Genomic DNA, 22,658 nt, shown 5'->3' on the forward strand with positions numbered 1-22,658 from the left:
TCACTCTCTCTCTCTCATTTTCTTACCTTTTGTTGACTCAATTGTTACAATTTAACTCGCTGATAAAAGGATAATTGCTGATCAATTGAATTATGTAAAGTTAATCATGAAAAGTTGTTAATAGTTTATGATTAGGAAGTAAACCAAAGTAACCGATTGCTACGAAAAAAGAAAAGGTGATAAATCTTAACAATTAACTTAATCACTGGAATTATACATAATATTAATCACAATTAACTATATATAATTAGGTTATTATTGAGTCTGTTGTTGTATAATTAAATAATATCATCATTATCATAATCAACAATTACCAATACAGACTATTAACAAGTGATTGAGATTGAAAGACAATTAAAACTCAATTCAAATTGTTATACTGGAATCAGATTTATATATGAAAATATATTATATATATTATTAATATATTATAAAATAATATTGATTAAATTAACACTAATTATATGATTAAATAATCATTATTAATTGATGAATGACCAAAAGAAAAACGGATCAATTAATTGTTGTAACAATTAAGCGACTAATCAAAAAAAAAACAAGAAGACTAAAAAAAATACAAATTTGTAAATTAAACAATTTCATTTGTAAATCAATCATATTATGTAATTAATCAGATTAACCTCTGTCAATCTAATCTTTCTCATTAAACAATTAATACATAATTAATCAAGAAAAAAATATATAATCAATTTGTTCATTGGTCTCTTAATTTAAAACAATTAAAACAATCGGTTCGATAATCAAAGGGAAACCCAATCTTTACGAGGGGTTTTCGAGGGGCTGGTGTTCTTGGTACTGGTGGTGTTGGTGTTGGTGTTGGTGTTTGTGTTTTTGAAGAATCGATATACAGTTGAAGTCGATAATGGTTCTGAAAAAGTAATAACAATAGAGATAGAGCCATAGTTAGTACCAGAATTTTGGAAGTTTGAATTTGTGATTACTCTTTGTTGCGATTTTGTTTATTATCTGTTTCTTTACCTGTTTCAGTCTCTCGACAGGTGACACTTTGTATCGGCTTAACGGAGACTCGACGATTCTCTGAGTTCTTATTGTTAACAGTGTTTCCATATCGATCGTTACTCCCTGAGGTTTGTTTATCATTCTTAAGAATCACAGATAACCATGGATGTTTCAATGCTTCATCTGGTGTTATTCTATGATGAGGACTCCAGCTGATTGAAGAGAGAGAGAGAGAGAGAGAGAGAGAGAGAGATAGAATTAATTAGCTTTAATTAGTAACTTTTAATTGTTTGTAGCTATTGTACAATTTAACTTACTCTAGACATCGACTTAAGAAATCAACAAAATCATCGTTGGTACATTTAATTGCTTGGCTTAATGGCTTTGAACCAGGTTTCCGCTTCTTACCACGAGAATTGGTTGTATTCCTTGGGTTACCTCGAGAATCTAATTTGTAACAATCAACCAAACAAAATTTTTCATAAGTAAATCAAATAAGTTAATTGCTTCTTTGACTTAGAGGTGATTGACTTTTTGCAATTGAACAGAATTATTAAATTGACTCAACATTTATCTAACAAGGGAGGGTCAAGAAGTGTTGGAACGTTTTTTCTTGTACGAAAAAAAAAATGATTCAAATTTTTCCATATTTTCATATCTACTGTTAACTCAATCGTCACTCTGCTTAAATTGATTATTGGAAGGCTAATTATCACAATTGAATTAACAATTAGCACTTCTCATAATTTGTAGTAATTAAGCTGTTTACATTGTTTAAATTTTCTGAGGGGGCTACAACTATATCATACAATTGTCAATGAACTATTCTCAATTAAACTTTGCTATACAATTTTCGCAATTTAGCAATTAAAAGTTACAATTGCGACAATTAAATCAAGAACAAAAACGAATTGAAAACAGCGCCATCTGCGAGATTAAAGAATAAATATTTTCTAGAGATTCGTAAAAGAAACAGTAGATGGCAATGTCTGTTCATTTCTCTTCGCCTGAAAATATGAGCAATTAGCTAATTGTTTTTTTGTCTCAAACTAATTCTGCGAAAATTTGATATTTTCGATCCCTCCGGGCATCTCAACATTTTGAGCTCAGTTGAACACTTATACCACCTTACTCATTTCTTTTCAACAATTAACTTTTATTGTAAAGAGCAAAAAGTTAACTAAATTAAAGCTAATAGTTTATGTGACGTTTAAAATTAACTTTGCTCATTCTGATTATGTTTAAATGTATTTACTATGATGAAAGTGATATAATCAAAAGTTGATGTAATTAGATTGATTTTAGAATCAGTGAATATCATTCATAATTGGATATTGATTGTTATCGAGCTCAAATATGATCAATAATTAACCAAACATAATTAGCTGTTGATCAGCTGTATCCATGTATTGAATAATCAACTGGTATCGTTGAATAACAAAGGAAACCTAATCTTTGAATGATGATTCATTGTATTCAGGGAAATCTGAGTAATAACTTGAAGTAGTTGTCATGAAAAATTCAGTAATTTAACTCAGACATTACCAGGGAATGAACAAGATCATGAAAATAATTGATATAACCTCAGGGGATTAGCATCTGAAGATGATTATAATTCATTGTGAGTGTCGTGATTAATTGATTGGGACAGTTTCTCACCGAAAAATAGTCTCCGTCTAGTTGCTGATTCCAATACTGATGAAGGTGGAACTCCGAGAATCTCCATGATACATGATAACTGGTCAGCTTCATTTTCACCAGGAAAAAGAGGATAACCCGTGTAAAGTTCAGCCAAGATACAGCCGAGACTCCAAATATCGATTGGAGTTCCATAAGGTAGTCCAAGAATAACCTATTATCGAATCGACAATTGGAACAAAAAATAAATATAAGATCATTATTCTGAATTTATAATCCAATTTCAAGGTTAATCTCTCATGAAATACTTATTAATCAATTTTCCAATCAGGTAAAAATTTCACGAGAAAATATTTATCGTTTTTTTTATAATTATTATTAGTTTAATTCCATCAGGGTTTTTCTTTCATGATCAATGAATTTTTCATTCTGATATCTTATTTTACTTTTACCCATAAGTCTCATTATTATCTCAATTGATTATCAATTAGAGTTCATGATAAACATTTCCCTCCACCCACTAATCATCATGTCTACCATGTTTCATATTACATTTATTTCAATTCTGAAAATCGCATGAGCAATTTTCAGATAACATTAATGAACATTAATAATTGATATTATCATTACTCGTGAAAAACAATCACCTTGAAAATTTTCACTCTAAATGATCAAAATTGTTTGACCACCAACCAGTGGTCAGTGTTAATTGTAACGAAGTCCACAATCAACAATCAACGATTTTAATCACTCATCAAAATAATCTAACTAAATGAATCCCAACAAAGTAAAACTCAATTGCCATCAAGTTAATCAAACACAATCAGTTGAGTATTTTTAGAATTGAAAAAAAAAGACTTTGATTGTCCTTGACAATTAACTAATCATTTCAATTTGGTTGTCACTTTCATAGCTATTTATATGGATATAAGTGGATTATGTTGTTATCAACGGAAGTTTCATTCCCCCCTTGACAATTTAATCATCATGATGGTTAGCATGATGATCAAATTGATAATCCAATTATTATCTTGTTGATAATATTTAAATTTCTTAAGCGGTAATAAGATTAACGATATTGATTAGATTGTCAGTTAAACTTGATATTAATCAAATTGTGGAAAAGGGAAAAAGTTAAAACAATCAGTTAACTAATTGTGTGTCATGAATTTTTATGTATTCATATCATCATATTATTAATATGATAAATTAATTGTTCATCATATTATACAATTGATAGGGCAATGATCTGACTGGTCAATTGAATCCTTTCAAGTCATGATCATGGTGAGTTTTCAGTTGATATTGACAATAGGGTAACAAACTCATGATAATGACCATCAATGTTCAGAGAGTTTATTATGAATGAATAATAATTCTCAGGACATTAATCTGTCAAAAAATTTTCACCTCAATTATATGAGATTTCAACCAGCAACTCATGAGATTCCTGAATCATCAATTCCACCCACAATCAATCAATGATGAAAGTTTGACAATCAATTACTTAATAGCTTTTTCCATGGTGCCATTAGTTTTCCCTCTCAGGTATTATAACAATTGAAAATCATGTTTCCATGGAACCTGAGGTTGGAATTTTTGAAATTGATTCCAAATAATTCATCCATGGTAAACATTTTGCTCATTTTAATCATGACAAATTTATCTGAAATTTGGCTGCAACATTATCATGGTTATCATGAATTTCATGTTCCAATTGAAAAACTGTTACAGTTATCATTATATAAAAGTTGAGTGTTGACTGAGTAACTTAATTGTTATCAATTGTAGTAATTAGTATTTACATCATCATGTCAATCATTAAAAAATCAGAGTTTTTTTTTATAACTATGTAATCAACATGATTCTGAATTCATGAAAACGGAAATTAAAATTCTGATCATTTTTTTTTCTTCCTCTCCATCATCATTAATCTCGGAACTTTTAATCAGCTTGATTGAGCATATTATCATCATCATTGAACACTAATCATCAAAAGTAATTTACTATCAAGTGTGGGAGAAGAAGCAAATAATTAGATACATTGATTTCCATGAAATTATTTCCATCAATTCACCCGTATGAATTTGATCCCCTTTTCTATTGAACATTGAGAGACTGAAAATTTCCATCAACATCAACAATTTCCTCTTGTAATTATTTAACATGGTAAATGAAGGATAATAAATATGTATAAATAACAGTAATTGAACCATGGTTGTATTTCATGAGAATGAACTTTTCTTTGCCTCCTTACCTCTGGAGATCGATAAAATCGAGATTGAATATAAGTGTAAACCCGTTGATGTGAAAAACATGACGATCCAAAGTCGATCACCTTGATAGCACCTCCAGAATTGGCTCTTAAAAGTATATTTTCCTGAGAATTGGGAAGAGAAAAACAATATTCATGATGATTACAACTTTATTTATCTCTAGAGTTTCCATGAAGATAATGGTGATAAATCCTATCGATTGAAAACGCGCAAGAGAAAAAAATATTTTCAGAACTTTTTTTCATTTCCTTTTTCTATTTACCGTTATTTTCGAGTTGAATCGATTATCCATTATCTTTATCATTAACTTTCACTTTCTCTCACCTTACACCCTCTAAATAGATAACCTTGAATTTCCTGTTCATCTCAGAATGAAAATCACACTAAGAATTTCGTGTTTTCAGGTTTAATTGTTTTCCTTTTACAATTAATAGAACTTTTTTTTTCGTTTCTCTTTTTCTATCGTAACTTTTTCCTTTCAATTTGTTTTTTCTCTCAATTTAATTACATGTTGTTCACTTTCCATACTGAAAGTTCAATGGAATACGAATCAAATTCATTGATGCTCAAAGTTTCGAGGTGGAAATGTAATAATTTTCTCATTCGTGAGTCTTAATTTTTTTCACCGCGAAAATATCAAAATTTGATCATTGAAATGTCAATGTTAAGTTTTGATTCTTATGTTTAGACAATCATACTTGATATTTAAATGATTGTTACAATTAACTGATTGTTATTGATCATGAATAACTACTTACAGGCTTTAGATCACAGTGGATTATATTTTCACGATAAAGTAACGATAAACACTGAATCAATGAGTGGGTGAACTTTCTGATTAAATTGACGGAGAATCCTTGATAATTGTGTCTCTTGATTAGCTCGTACAAGTTGATTCTGTTTGTGAAAAAAGTATAATTAATAAATCGTTGATCAGTCTATCTGTTAACAATTTAAAGTCCAACCAAACAAATGTCAATTTCCAAAAGTTAATTGTTACCTTTGATTTACTTTAGGGTAATTAAATAGCAGAAAATCAGGAAAAATCTCAAGTGGAATCTCAGTTAAATTGTTTGTCAACAATTGTTGTTTACTTGATTAGTTGATTAGACAATTGTATTAGATGATTAAACCATTTGGTTAAATGATAATTACACAATTAAAGATAAGTTAATGACTAAGTTAATCATTTACAATTCCCAATATTGATATAAATCACCAATTATATAATCAAGTCTCAGTTATGATACTTGATTAATCTCAACTAATTGTCACCAATCAACTAAATGACTTACAAACATCAATTCAATCACGAATCTTTGTTATAAGTATCGAATTACAAGTTCTATTATTATTGTGTTCATCGATCATTAGAACAACAAAAGAGAGAAAAAAACGGCCCGAAAATTTCGAAATCAAACAAAAATAGTTCTAACAATCAAGTTAATTGTTGTTTACCTATTTTTCAATCGAGACTTTATTTAACCTTCACCGTAGTTATAATGGATTAGTTTGAAGGCGAAAATTGTTTAACTGTTAATTCTGAACTGGTAATGGATTAGGATTAACTTTAATCTTTTCTCTCTCTTCTATTATTTTCGATTTTTTCATTTCAATTTCGTAACCTTAGTTACCGAAACTGATATTACTCTTATATTATCTTTTCTCGTTTACATCGGATTAGATTTACAAATAGTGATTAACATTGATTAACGAACCATATTGTTAATAATGACACAAAGAGTAATCAGCTAATAACAGTTGAGACAATAAATAATTCGTTAAATCAACTGATTAGATTAATGTAAAGACAATAACAGAGACTAATGTGTTATTGTCAAGTTTGATAAAAGCTCAGAACTTTGGTCATTTGCTCAGAGAGGAAAAGAGAAAAATTTTCTTGGCCAATTTGATAAAATCCAAAATAAATTATTAGCTTATTATTGACGAGCGAAGTGATTTTTTTGTTCCAAATCAATCAATGTATATAATTTACATCGATTCGTTAAAATTTATAAGATCGGAGAGAAAACTTTCACAATGAGAATATTTTTTTTTATCATAATAACAAGAATAATAATTTTCGTTAAATTGGTTGGATTACATGATAATTTCATCATGCATGAGGAACCTGACAATCTGATCGGTCAGTAGATATGAAAGACTGGACAGTCATAGTTGTGGCTTCTCTTTGAATGTTTATCATCATTTTGCTGACCATTATCATTACTCATCTTAAGAGTGGTCAGAAAATATAAAAGAGAGAGAGAGAGAGAGATAGTTGGAGAGACAAAACTCATAAAAGTTCAGAAACCATGAGATAGACAAGTGATAAAGTATCAACATGAATCAAGTAAGAATTTAAGATTTCGTCAGAACTTTTTTTATTTAGATTCTATTCTCTTTTTCATCATTATCAACATCTCTCTTTTTCTCCCACAGTTTGAGTATCTCTCTCAGTAACAAATCAGAATAATAAATGTACTCTAATGTCCTTGAAAGTGGCTTTTGATCCTCCCTTGTCATGTTAACGATGTTCATTCCCTGTTCATCGTGAATTCTTTTCCACATTCAATCTTCAAAGATTCTAATGCTAAGAATTATTCTAACTCTTTCTCTTACCATTTTCTTTTGTTTCTCACTCTCTCTCTTTTTTCAATCGTTCTAATATAATCACCATCCTCTTTCAAAGTCAAATTCTCAATCAATGATCAGTCTGACATTGAAATTGCCATGATAAAAATAAAGATAACCCGATAACTAAATCAACCACTTTCCTCTCTCTCTCTCATCATTATCTTCCCTAGAATAAAATAAATTAAGATGAAGCCAATCATCATCATCATCGTCATCGATTAACATAATCAAACTGATGACAAAAAATAAACACAATCAACAATCATTATCTTGAGTAAAAGATATAATCAGAACTTTTTTTTATCTATTTTGGTGGTAGTTTTTTGAAGAGAAAGTGTTGAAAGTAATTGTAACATGAGAAACATTGAATTTTCCCCTCACCATGGTTATCATTATGGTGGAAATTTTCATTCTGTCAAAAGATGAGATGAAAAGAATAGAAAAGTTCTGCGATGAATATTCAGTCATAATCTATGATTATTGAACATTCTGAGGTCCAATTTTAATCGATTATCAATGATTGTGTGAAATGAACATTCAGTTGACTGGAAATGAACTTTTTTTCTCAATGAAAACATTTCATTCACTATAAATGATATTGAATCGATATCAAGATCATGATATAATTGTAGTTGATTTGTATTTTAACATTCAGAAGCTTGACCAATGGCTATTGCTTTATTCATGAAAGATTAGGGAGGAAACCATGAACTTAAAGACTGACAAGACTTTGATTCATGGTAACAATGAACTAGATCAATGTTATCACTTCATGTTCAGTAATGAAAAAACTCATGAGCCTTAAAGTCAAGATGAAAATTGATTCATTGTATCAGAATCAAGGATTACCCTGGCAATCATTTAACTTGTAATTGTTGATTAATCACCAATAAGATAAGTAATTAACTTTCAATTAGTTTTGCCAAAAGAAACTAAACTCAAATTGATTTACATGCAAAAAAAGAGACTATGAATTGATAATCAGTAAGATGAATTGGAATCAATTGTTGATCGAATTTCAATTGAAATTTTGTTTGCATGGAACTTGAAATGATCATGAATAAAGATGAGTGATGATTGAGGCAAGAATAAGAAGATACAAACTCCATGAAAAGTAGAAAGAAACTAATATGGCCTCAATTCTCATCCGCATCATTTTCCCATCTTCTTATTGATTCTTCCCGTTCAATGAGGTCACTTTCTCATCATCTCATCATCTTCATCTCTCTCATTTTCTCTTTTTTTTCAGAATCTTCAGAATTGGGTCAAGACTCACAGGATTCACATCGAATTATTTTTTTTCCTTGTCTTCTATTATCACTGAACAATAACCACGATGATACAGTTCCAAGTTCAGTTCATGATGGAATCTCTTCAACAGTGAAGATCAAGATTTCTGGTTAAAAGATAAAGTTCTGATGGTTTTCCTGGAGAGAAAAAAAAATTCATCTTTTCATCTCTTTCAAATTCTAAGTGATATTTTCCTTTAGATAATAGAACATACAACATGATGTATATTCCGTCAGATTTTCCATGGATGAGAAGAAAATCCTCATGGAAAAGATTGATTCATACGGAAAAGAAAAAGAAAAAGTTTCTCTGTAGTATTTATTAATATTTTCATTCTGAGAAAATATTTTACAATTTTCTCTATCAAGACAAAAGAATAGAAAATGAACTTGAGATAATTCAGTTGCAATTTCAATTTGGTTAAAATTTGGTGAAATTTTCAGAATCAGTTCAATTTGGTGTTAAGGTTTTTCCAATTGTCAGAATTGTAAAATATCAACAGATAACAATTGGAAACTGTAAATCAGATTAATCCATCAACTCTGAGCTTATCAACCTAATAATGGATCCATTTGATTCTGTAAACACATTAACACAAAACTAATTCAATAAAATGAACATGATAAAAGTGAACTTTTCATGGTTAATTCATGGTGATGATTGTGGAAAGGAAAAACAAAATTTCAATCTATTTACATGATAACTGATTCAAATCCTAATGGAATAAGAAATGGGTTCAATTTATTTCCGATCAACTGAATTTCGTCAATTAAACTAACCAATTATCATTAACCGGAAAGGTGATTAATCAACTACATGGTAGTGAAAGATCATCATGAACCAGGGTTATGGTTATTATCACTTCTCACTGATTGACTCGACTCGATTCATATTATTAGAACTTTTTTCTTTCTTTTTTCTCTTATCATTATCGAATTTATATTCTCTTTCTTAGTTGATTGTCATCACTTTCGAATTGAATCTTTGATTTCTTTTCCAAGCTTACAGATTCTCAGAACTTTTTCTCTTCCGTTTGTAATAATAATAGTTAGAAATTCAATCAATCTATTGATCGGATTCAGTTTATTCAGAAGATAATATTTGTATTTCTCATTCTTGATTGCAATTCATTTGAAGATACTATGGTTTTAATGAACATCAATCAGCTAATATTTCATGATCCCTAACGAATGACCCAGAACTTTATCCAAAATCAGAGTTCAATAATCATTCAGATAACCAATAGAAGCAAAATGATCCAATGATTAAGAATCCATTTAATACTTTCATGTTTGATTGTTATCCAAAGGAAAAATAATAACAATCAGTGCAACAATCAACACAACATCAATTGTTGATTATATTATCATACCCAACAATAATAAAAATTACATGGTTGTCATAATTATCCTTATAATCAATATCATTGATTTCATGATAATAACTTTTTACTCGGACAAGGTAAAGTCCTGAATTAAATACTAATCACCATACCTTTTCATAGACAGTAGTTTAAGTATTATAAATTTATTCATAATTTCATGATCACGCTTGTTGGTCTGATGATAAGCTGAATGATGAATTTGACATTTGGGTTGAGACTTTATGGTCAGTGTTACATTGGAATGGTCATTTAGATGATGAAAACTTACCCAAGAAGCTCAAATGTGATACATAAATGATTGCGGAAGTAAAAATAATCGTACATGTGAATCACATTGTGCATGGCATCTTTATCCTTCTTGGCTAAATGCTCGAGAATTTTGACTTCAACCAGAGCTTGTTGATGAAATCTAAGAATTATAAAGAAAAAATTGTCAAAATTCTGGTTAATTTCACCATACAAATCACTATGATGATATTATAAGAGAAAATTTAATTGCTGCCAAGATTCATATTCATCGATATGACGCTAATCAATCCAATCGTCTGCACCCAGATCATCATCATGGATTATCAGCTAAACTTGTTAATCTCTTTCTCTGTCTACGTAATCAACTTAATCTAAACTTTTCTCTAATTTTCCAGCTAAATTTTTATCACTTTTCTATTCAATGGTAAATGTTTATCATGATAATTATTACATGGAGAGAAAGTTTTTCCAATCCTTGGATTATCTCCAAAAGGTTGCAAGGGATGAAAAAGTGTTTAATCTTCAATTAGAACCTTAATCAATGTCTTGACTTAATCTGTTCAGAATTGACTCATTTTCATGTGTATATAAGACGATGAGAGATTCATCTAAATCACCATGATAATCAGATGAATCAGTGATTTCCATTATGAAAATAAAAGGGGATGACGATGATTGTCATCAAGGTGCAAGTTTCTGCCTTTCATGATAACTGAATGATGATTCAGGTTAAATGATAAATGTTTCGATTTCTGTTCATCATCACCATGATAATTCATCTTGTAAGTTTTACATGGATGATCATGAACTTGAAATGAGTGCAAAGTAAACACGAGAAAATATATATATTGCAATTGATTGAAAGGTAACCTTGACAATTAACCTGAATCCATGAACACCATCAACGTGAGACGATTTATCTCCGAGACTGAATTTTGCCTCCTCGGTGGAAAAAGACTCGAAACATTTTCACACCATTGATTCAGATTTTTCATCATTACATCATGATGATTATCATGAATACGATGAAATATGATCAATCATTTGAATGCCATCAACTAAAGTCTAATTTATATCATCGCATCTTCTTGATATTGATGAGCCAAAATTTGATTTCTCATTTTCACAACTTTCTTTCCTATTGACATTTCAATTTCGCCACCGAAAAGATCATCATGTTAGAGATTATCAGTCATTTGAATTGAACTGAATTAAGTTCTAATTGCTTGTCATTTGTTATATTACAATTGATTTAAAAGTTTTTGGAAAATGCAGAAAATAAATAAATACTCAAACCTCAAGGAAATCAGTGATTGAAATCATGATTCAGCTTCTGAACTTGATGAAGACAAAGTGTCTTGATTTTTTTTTCTGCTTCTTCATGGTAACTGATCACCAAGCTGAATCTTGATTGGAAATAGAGTTAATTTTGTGATACTTTTGCCAAGAAATTGGGTTTCAATTATGAAGCGATTACATAAAAAAAAGTATAACCTTGTTTTCTGTCTGTGATTGTTGGCTTCAAGTTCAAGGCTCAGACTAATTAGTCTTTTCACAATTAAAACGATTCACTAATTTAGCTAATTAAGATGCTCGAAAGTTGCTTAGAATGTTTAAAATTTATATAATGTTCTCACCTTTTCTTGTTCCGGATTATCTTGAGTGCTACATGCTCACCAGTCTTATGGTCAAGAGCTTTGATCACTTGTCCGAATGAACCTTTGCCGATCACCTCCAGAATTTCATAACGATAGAAAATATGATCATGAAGAACCTGTGGATAGATGCAGAGAAATTCAGTTGAAAGATAATTTCATGAATACATTTGAATTTGTAGTGAATCTGGGGAATTAATTCAATCGATGAACGAACAACATCATTATGGATTCAGCTGTGATTTTCTATCTTGAAATTCATGGAATAGAGATTGAGAACTTTTTTATTCTGAAATATTAGATTTTGGCTCCTTTTTCTTTTCATTATTATCTGTCAACAGGTAAAATGGTCTCATGATAATCTGTTGATTTTGTTGTAAAACTTTTTCTCAAGGTGAGACTCTGATTTTCAATCATAATTGGAAATTTATTTTTCTCTTTGTCTATTTACTATTAGTTGATTGTTTGTTTACATTATGATAAACAAACCAATGTAGTTGAATCTCAAATGATTGATTCCGAATCAATTTATCTGGTTCAGGTGATTATGTAAATTGATTCTCGAAATGAATTTACCATGTTTTTTATGATAATACTTTTTTTTTCTTTTGTTCAAAAAGTAAAATTCTGCTAAACAAAACTTTCGAATATAATAAAAGACAATTTATTCACTGATTGAATTCTGTGGGTTTAGAAAAACATACAAACATCAATTCTGAATTTTCGTGAATCGTTACAATTCAGCAGAGAGAGAGAGAGAGAGAGAGAGAGAGAGAGAGACGAACGAAACAAATTTTTCTCTCACTTTATCTAATTGTTATTGAAATATCCAAACTGATGAACAATTAACTCAATTGGTAAATGTATTTACTCAATAATAGTGTAAATTAATGATGGTTGGATATAATCACTTAATCAAATTGCATCAACTTTTATATTCGTTACATTAATTGATTGTGATAAATCATCAAGTGATTAACAATTTCGGATATGAAAATGATTGCGAGGGTGAAGAGCTAGAGATAAAGTTTCAATGTCCTGGAATTGAATTTCTTGAGGTAAAATAAGATAAATGAATGATGAAGAAAAGTTCTGAAGAGAATGAATTTTTTTCTTTTCGAATTTACTTTTTTTTCTTTTCTCTATTTTTGAAAAGATGATGATGATGATGATGAAGATAAATGTTCAGCTCATGATAACCAATGAACAACAATATTAATGATAATATCTAGAAGTTTGGTGTTCAAGGTTGGTGGGTGGTGTTTATTTACTTCAGGTAGACTCGAGAAAAAAAATTTCGAACTTGAAAAACTCGATTTTTTCTGATATATTCTTCTCGTTTCTTTGTTGTTCGAAAATCAATTTTGTTTTCCTCTCATTCCTGGGAATAATATTCAATATCAAACTGAGATGATTAAGAATCAGAAATATTATTGTCGAGAAAGAAGAAGACGAAAAAGAGAGGGGAGAGGAAGAAAAGCTCTAATCGATAACAATACGAATTCATTTGGATTCAAAGAGATGATGTAATTTTCATGATATGAATTTATGTTATACAATCAACATGATGAATCTTTTAAGTGTCACTTTCATAGTTCACATCAAGTAAAAATTTCTCATAATCATCTAGATGGTTATTATTGATAAAATGGGATAAGTGTTGATCTGAGATCAAATTTTTACCCAAAAAAGTGCTCAGGTTACATGATAAAAATCATGGTGACGCCTACACAATTCAGAGATTCAGTTTATTCCTCATGTTAACTCAGGAGATATTTTATTCAACTTGAGATAAAAATTACATTCTAAACGAATCAGTTACTTCATAAAGGGAGAGGGTTGAGTATTATTAAAGAGAGAAAGATGTTTGTTGATGGAGGAAAAAAGGAAGCGGAAGTGATGAGGGAATAAAGGGAAAAAGAGTGGGGAGAGACATGATGATGATCTCTATGATAACTGGGAAAGAGTTGATAAAATTTGTCAAGGAAAATTAGGATGAATTGGAAAACGGACATTATAAGAGGGAGAATTTAAAAAGATAATATTAATCGTTAGTATCTTCATCATCATTGTCTTTCCTTAGCTTCTTGTTGTTTCTTTTGATTTTCTCTTTTTTAATCTTATCATCCAATCTTCAAATGATGATAATATTACTTTAGGCATATGGCTTCGCTGTTATATCAACCATGGTGTGCGTAAATGTATCCGAAAGAGTTGAATGATAGAAGGAGGAAAACAAGAAAGAAAGAAAGAAAGAAAGAAAGAGATAAAAGGCAATTTTGTGTGAGGGAGGAAGATGTGGATGAGGATGAGGATGAGGATGAGGATGATATGGATGATGAGCTAAAGGAAGATGAAGAGATAAAGAAACAATAACATGATGTAAAAACCATGCTCATGATGGTGACTTGAATGAGCATTCGTAGTGAATGTTTATGTTGCTTTTTTTTACATCATCATTTTCATCCTCATCTTTATCATCATTACTCTCTCTCTCTCTCTCTCTCTCTGTCTTTTTTCCTACTCAGATAGAGATGTTGATGTAAAGAGGGGGAGAAGAAGATGAGGAAGAAAAAGAGAAAGAGAAAGATGCTTATGATGATTATGTTGACAATGAAATGGAGAGAGAGAGAAAGAAAGGAAAGGAAAGAGTAGAAAGTGAGAGTCAAATGGGAAGAAAATGTTACACTGAGAGGGAATTGGGTGGTTGATGATGAGAGTAAACAAGAAGCTGAAAGAGAAAGTGGAAGATGAGTGATAGTGAGAGAGAGAGAACAGTCTAAGTGTGGAAAAACAGAGATGATTAGAAGAAGACAAGAGATAGAAAGAGAAAAATTCGAGGTAAAGTTCAAGGACAATCAATAAAAATCATCTTCTTCCTCATGATCTTTATCCAATATATTCACTTATGTATTTTACTTTTTTACCGTTATATTAACACAGAAAATACAACAAACAAATAGTTATCCATACGATGAATTCATGGTGGATTCGTAATGATAATGATCCACAATTCTGAGAAAATCACTCATCACGATCATAACATAACCAGAAATAAAACACCAGAATCATCATGAAAATTAGAAATGATGATTTCCCATATCATTATTTTAGTATTTTGTTTACCATGAAAACAGAAGAGTTGAAGTCAAAAACACTTTATGGTAGCTTAACATTATTATTATCCTTAAAGTGGAAAAGGCTTTTTATTAAATAGTATTCACACAGAACTTTTTATCTCAGAACTTGGAGGAATTCATTGTTTGCATGGGAGAGTGAGAGAGAGAGAGAGAGAGAGAGAGAGAATAGATGTGACTTGTTCGTGAAAAGGAAAATTGGGTGAAGTCAAGAGGGTGAAAGAGAATTTGAATTCTAACATATGATAACCACTATCATGAACATTTCATGGGATTTAATTAGTGGTTCAAGTAGAGAGATTGAAAGTTGCGGTTTGTTGAATAATCATAAGGGAAATCATCGTCACTTTCTCAATGAACCTAATCAACAGAATGATAATATTGATTCAGAGAATTAGATAAACAATCGTTTAGTTATTAACAGTTTATATATTACTAAGTGTTCAGGGGGAAAGAGAGAGATAAATCCCTGAAAACTGAGCAAATAATCAACTGTTATATAAATATAACTGTTTACATCTTACCAGCTTATTGACGTTAATCGTTATTTTGTTTTCGATAAATATAATAACAATAATTCATTTTACATGATAATCTGAATTATAATCATCATCATCATCATGTAAGTATCCATGGGATACCAATGTAATAACTGAAACGAAATACAAACAATAACAGCAAAATTCAATTGAATTTTGAATTGGAAATTTTTGAAAATGTTTCAGTAGCAAAAAGCTCAAGGAGAAAACAGAAATTTCGATTTTCGAAAACCAATATTGACCTAATTTGTTTTAGAATAACAATGAAAATGATCATAAACTTATCTCTTTAGTTTCTTTTTCTCAATTGATCGAAACTAAAGTTTCTTTTCACTTTTGTCTCACTCATCATGATAATCATCTTATTGTTCATCATTAGTATCTCTCTCTCTCTCTCTCTCTCTCTCTCATTGTCTCTCACCTACTTGTCAGAATATGATATTAATGGTTCTAAATCAAAATCGACACGCGATTGAACCGGAACGAAAGTCAAGGTGACCTAAATATCAAGGTAACCGGTAAGAAAGATTCAACTACAACTGAAACGTGTTTCATGTCAACTCATTTTAAAGATTTAATTGATTAAGTAAATTGTTAATCATCATCATTAACTGTACACAAGGAAAACTAAATCAATTGTTATTAATATTTACTTTAATGATGATAATCATCACCAATTCAAATTGTTAATTACGGTTGAAAATAACTGTTGATTTTAAAAAGTTGCTCCACGATTTTGGACAAAACTTAAATTTCATTTTTTCCAGTTAATTGCTTTCCGATGATTATAATTGTTGAACTTGATTTCATTCATTACATTGTTTTGGTTGATCTAAATGATTCAATGTATCTAAATGTTGATAATAATACCAATTAGTTTCTTTACAATTAACTAATTGCAAAGAAACGACTTATTTTGTGTAGGATAAGAAAAAAAAAGTTAACTTTGATTAATGATGATGGGGGAAATTGAACCAATTAGTTAATTGTTGATGTTTAGTTAATTGTATCCTCAAGAATAGCAACAATTTAAGCCTCATAATTACAATTTAAATTTGAGTGAGCAACTAAAAGTAAAAAAAAACGAGCTCAATAAATCAAATCAATCAATTACTATAATTAGTCTGGAAAAATAATCAAATCAACCATCAAGACGGTCAACAATTAATTCAATATCTTCAGCATCCTTATCCTAATCCTCAGGTTTCAGTTAATCATTAGCTAATCATCAACTACCTACAAGATTTTTAGATTATGATTAACTTGATAATTAATTATCAATGATAAGTATTAATCTCATGTAGAAGATGAAAATACAAAAATTTTGACCTGTTTTTATACTTGATGATTTTTAATCATCCTCATCTTGAATGATAATGATGATGACGATAACTTATCATCATCCGGTGTAATATTAAACAGATGATGATGATGATGATGATGATTAAACCGTAATTATATCTTAAAATCTGATCCATTAATGAAAGATATTCAAATAACATCAACTACACCCTACGGAAGCAGACTGACTATTTAATGGTGTATTCATGATGATTATGATGATCAAGATGAAGATGTAATCATCATTAGCTGTTAATCATCAAGGTAAATTATGTGTATTGTTGGTTCAATGATCACCTTTTATTATTAGCATAACAATCATGATAATTATCATGGTGTTACTTTGGTGTTTACATCATTACGGTTTAAGTTACCGTTAGGAATGAATAATAATAGGAATGAATGAAAGAAAACTTTGGTTCTATTAGAACTTTTTTAACATTCGATTTGTGAGTTTTTCTCCTTTTTTGCTCGAAAAATTTGAATAAAAAAGCAACTTAAAGTTTTCTTTTTTCCACCCTCACAAATGTGAAAGTGAATTGAGGTCAGAAAGTGGAAAGAATAAATGAAAAAGTTCAAATGGATTCGAAAAATTCAGAGGAAATTTTCATTTTCTGCTCTTTTATTATTCTTTTGTAGATTTGTCATCATGACTCAAGTAGAAAAAGAACTTTTTTTTATAAGTTCCATAGTTTCTTCCAACATGGAAACAGAATTTTGTTCTTTTGTTCTTTTGTTCATTTTCTTTTCTATTTGTTTATCAATTTTCCTTTTGTTTTTTCTTATTCTCAGTCTATGTTTATTATCATTCTTCCCAAATCTTAATCAGTTCTCAGGGTATTCATGATGATGTCGTTTTCTTTGCCAACAAGATTGAAATTGATTCAATTTAACAGATTGAATTTGTAACTTTAATGAGAAAAAGCAACTTCATTACAACTAAATCAGAGTGGTAATTGTTATTACCCTGAAAAAAAACATTTCCAACTATCATATTGTGTCTCTTCAGGATAATGATTGAATTGCTCAGTCAACCTTTCATTTCAATTGTTTGGAACTTTTTTTTTCGTCCTTTTAATCAATGAATTAAAGGCAAAGTTTAGAAAAAGTTTTCCATTCTTTTTATCTCCAAAATTCTGAACTCACTTGAATCCTTCTTGGTGTAACTTTTAGACTTCCTTTACGATCTACCTAATGGTCAGGGCGGTTAAGCATTTGACCCTAATAAACACTCATTTGGACATGATGAGTGTGTTGGACAAAGTCACCTCACCTTGTCCTCTACTAATCAAGTATATCAGGTTTTTTTTTATTACTCGAGTTGATTAAAGTCAAATTAAATTAACTTGACATTGAATTAGTTCATGATGATAATCTTCATGACACTGAGATAAACCAACTAAAAGAGTATGAAAACGGATCAGAGGGTGGAAAAAGAGTTCATCAAATAAAAGTATTAATAATAATTGAAAATAGTAAATTTTTCATCTCGATAATCTCGATCATCATTTTCATTCATTGTCACCAATAATCAAGATCAATTTTCAAGTTTAAATTTGTTCAGTTCTCAGAATTTCCTACAATCATAATGATGATAATCAAGTTCTAGTAATTGTCATATAAAAAGATCAAGGTCTTTCGGGTCATAGGTAAAAGAATAGGTTCCAATGTCATTTGATGGTCATTTCATGTCTTCGATTGGATCAGTATTATCTCCAATCATTAAGCTTAATTATAAACTTGATTGGGAAAATGAAAATTTGATAATAATTCTGGCTAATTGTAATCACGTTAATTTATATGATAATCAAGTGAGTCTCAAAATTGTTCATATTTAATCAACTTAATCACATTTACTTTAAAGGTCATCATAATTATCTTAATTTAAATTGGTATTGATTGTCAATCATATTTATAATCTTACAATTAACGATCTAATTTTTTGTTCAAATTTTGATAAAACTTTTGTTGTGTGTACAAAACTTTAATCACAATCACAAAAGTAAACTATTGTTATTTAGTTAATTGTTAATTACGCTTTACAGTTACAATCAACAGTAAAGACATCAATTCACAACAATTTACTGATTGTTTATAATTATAGTATGTCAGGTCAACGTGTTGATTGTTAAAGTTTACAATTAACTGATAATATGATTAACCAATTTATTGTTAACCCTGACAATTTAAATGATAATAACATTTGATTGTGTTCAAGTATTTTAACAATTTAAATCAAAATCATGATTAAGATTAAATTTAGCTGATCAAGGTTAACTAATCAATATTACCTATTGATTGTGATTGTTAATCTAATTGCTAATCTAGTTAATCAACAAATCTCTCTCCCTCTCTCTCTTGATTTTGTCACAATCAATTTAATCCCAATGAGATTTAAACGTTAATTGTTTGATTGTTTTTATATATCATAGTCGAGAATTAACTTTCGCGACGATCTTGATTAGCTGATTGATTAGAAATTAATTTTTATTTCCCTTCTTCTCCTCTTACAATCTAATTAAATTAACATGATCAACAAAAAAAATTAGGTTAATCATTGAAAAAAAAAGTAATTTTCTTACTCTAATGATAACCTTGAGTTAATTGTTGTGTATGATTATAATCATGATAATGGGTTTTCATTGTAATATTTTTAATTTAAATCCAAGCATTGGCATCATTAGCACACACACACACTCGAGCAATTAGACTTTAATTATTACAATTAAAGGTTACCAAATAATAGTAACACTAATGATAATCAACTTGATGAATTTAGGTTCATAATCAATAACAACACAGGTAATGGGAAAAGTTGTTCAAGTTTTTGTGAGTTTCAAGTCTCAAGTTGATTAAGTTAATTGTAAATTTTGATGTTGTTGTTGTAATTTTGGTTAAGTGAAGGAGAGACGATTAATTTTAATTTAGTTAAATTAGCAAAGTTTACCTTTATGTAAGATCCATTATCATCATCGTAACCATGATTTTGTCCGCAAGCTTCATCGCCGTCAATTTTTGCCGCGTCCAGGCCAAGGTACCAAACTTCGGGATAGTGGACAACTTCAGCTCGTTCAAAGGCATTCATACGTAAACCATAATAGCGAAGTGCTTCTGAAAAGGGGCCAAAAGTGAAGGGTGAATGGAACAACAAGATTAGATTAGATTTTCTTTTTCAATTGTTACTTGTGATTAGAATTTAAAATTGAGTTGATATGTACGAGAGATTAGATCTTTTTCCTCTTCCTGACTGCAACTTTACCTTAGACGATTAATAATCATCCACCCACAAACGTGTGAGATGTTCATGTCAGAGAGAGAGAGAGACTCATTATCTTCCTCATCATCATCATCAAGATTGCACTTTATCCTCTTCCTCATTTTTTTACCTTGATATTACCTGACAAGATTATCTAGAAGTTTTCACCTTCTAAACTGTTGTAATTGTATTTTAGTTAATGAACAACAACAAAAACATTTATCTTGTTTTATTTACAAAGTTGATTGGGATTAAAGTGCCAACCCAATTTCCGGATGTCTGAATTATTGTGATTAACTGACTGGATGATTAAATATCTACAGTTAGATTGAGATAATTAGTTTGTAAACATTGGAACACACAGAAAATCAGGAAATGAATGATCTCTCTCTCTCTCTCTTTCCATGATTATCTGAGTTTCGAATTGCATTCAAGATAATCTAACCTCGAACTCATTGATTGAAAATGAGATTTTCTCTAGAAATTTAATTTGCTAAATCTAATCAAATGAATTAAATACCCTTAGCATCATGATACCCACACTAAAGATGCACAAAGACACGGACAATGCCCTCAGCTCACTCTGAGTGTTCCGGGTTGATGATTTATTTACATCCACAACAAGGTGGGGGTTGAAGATGAGGAAGATAAACAAAGAGAAAAAGCAAGAAAAAAAGAAAGAAAGAGAGAGAGAGAGAGAGAGAGAGAAACTCTTATCCTAATTTAATTAGCAAATCGAATTGGAAAAATATAAATAAGTACATATATGTATTGAAATCTCATTATCATTGAAAGTGAAACATGATTATGATGATCAATGATTAACTCATCTAACGGTAAACATGATTAAGATTATACAAACTAATTAGTTTCATGTAAACAAAGCAATTAATGATGAGGATGATGAAGATGATTATGACTGGGTTAATATATACATAAGAGGCAAATCAATTAATTCTGTTTAATAAGGAAGAGAAATATTTGTTTTTTTCCTCAAGTGTTTATCATTATTAATATTTACCGTTAGTTGATAATGGAAGCCTCATCCCATAAGGATCAAGCTTAGGTGAATGGCTAATCCTCCCATTGGTTAATCCTTTCAGGTTAACATGATTGTTGATATTATTATGATTATGATGATTATTGTGATCCTTATTAACTGAACTATTAACATTATTATTATTATTATTATTATTATTATTACTGATTGGCCAGAGTGACCCACTGTTTTCACATTTATCATTGACATTGGTTTCAGCTGATGGTGGGTTAGTGGTGGTGGTGGGTAATTGTTGTTGGGCTGTTGTTGTTGTTGTTGGTATTGTTACGTTTGATAATGATGAGGATGTTGATAATCCTCGTTTACCATTGGGCTCACATGGTGGTAAGGTGACAACATGATTGTTGTGGTGGTGATGGTGATTGGATTGATGATGAGAATGGTTATTCAATGAACTAAATGATTGGGTTATTGGTTGAATTGAGGATGAGGATGGAGGTGGTTGGGTTGATGGTAAGTGTAACTGTTCACAGGTTTTACTCTGGTTCATTTTGAAGGTTATCGGTGGTGGTGGTTGTGGGACAGCGGGCAGATTCACTTCCATGGTGATGGTTGTGTGTAAATTATTTCATCGAACTCACGAAGAAACAAAATAAAAGAGACAATTTTTAAGAACTTTTTTTCTTTGTTGTTTCTTTTTTTTGTCAATCTTTTGTTGTTGTTGGTCTGATCAACTTAATCTACTTTTATAAACTACTGATTATCATGAATGAATTCAGTGTAACCCAATAAACAATATTAGTTTTTTTTTCGTTCGTTGGTTTCACCAAGAAAAACTAAGAAAGAAACAAGTTTATCAACCTTATCATTTCAACTCAACTTTGTCTTGATATGTTATCATGATGATGATAGAGAGTGAGTAGGGTGAGATGAGAGACTCACTCAAACTGTGCGTGTAGTTTACTTTTCCCACCATCGTCTTCATCCACCCCACTCTCTTCATCATCATCATTGTTACTCATACTCAGTTTCCATGGTTACATTTCAGTAGTTCTAACAATTTGAACCGCTCAATTTCAATTCAAAGTTTCATGTTCAGAACAAAAATCTCTCTCTCTCTCTCATTCATTAAATTGAATTTCATGGTAATCATGATCAGAATGACATCTGTTGGATAATCAGGTAAGTTTGATGTTTTTTGTCGAAAAAAATTTTTACCTATCAACTTATTTTCACTTCATAGCAATTAACTTTAATTCTTGTATATTCTTGGAA

The 22,658-nt window shown here is 29.9% G+C and overlaps 1 protein-coding gene across 1 annotated transcript; it reads right to left on the minus strand.

Moving 5' to 3' along the window:
• Positions 1-575: 575 nt before the first annotated feature.
• Positions 576-22,322, minus strand: LOC128389936 (dual specificity tyrosine-phosphorylation-regulated kinase 4-like). The gene is made up of 10 exons (XM_053349599.1): positions 21,405-22,322; positions 20,075-20,238; positions 12,093-12,229; positions 10,475-10,615; positions 5,654-5,792; positions 4,877-4,999; positions 2,641-2,833; positions 1,299-1,428; positions 1,000-1,193; positions 576-889 (listed from the first exon to the last, which is right to left on the minus strand). The coding sequence occupies exons 1-10, from the start codon at positions 21,985-21,987 to the stop codon at positions 762-764; spliced, it is 1,932 nt and encodes a 643-aa protein (XP_053205574.1). The 5' UTR covers positions 21,988-22,322; the 3' UTR covers positions 576-761.
• Positions 22,323-22,658: the final 336 nt, after the last annotated feature.

Source organism: Panonychus citri, unplaced genomic scaffold (assembly GCF_014898815.1).
Source record: "Panonychus citri isolate SS breed McGregor unplaced genomic scaffold, ASM1489881v1 Contig00111, whole genome shotgun sequence".
Lineage (NCBI taxonomy): Eukaryota > Metazoa > Arthropoda > Arachnida > Trombidiformes > Tetranychidae > Panonychus > Panonychus citri.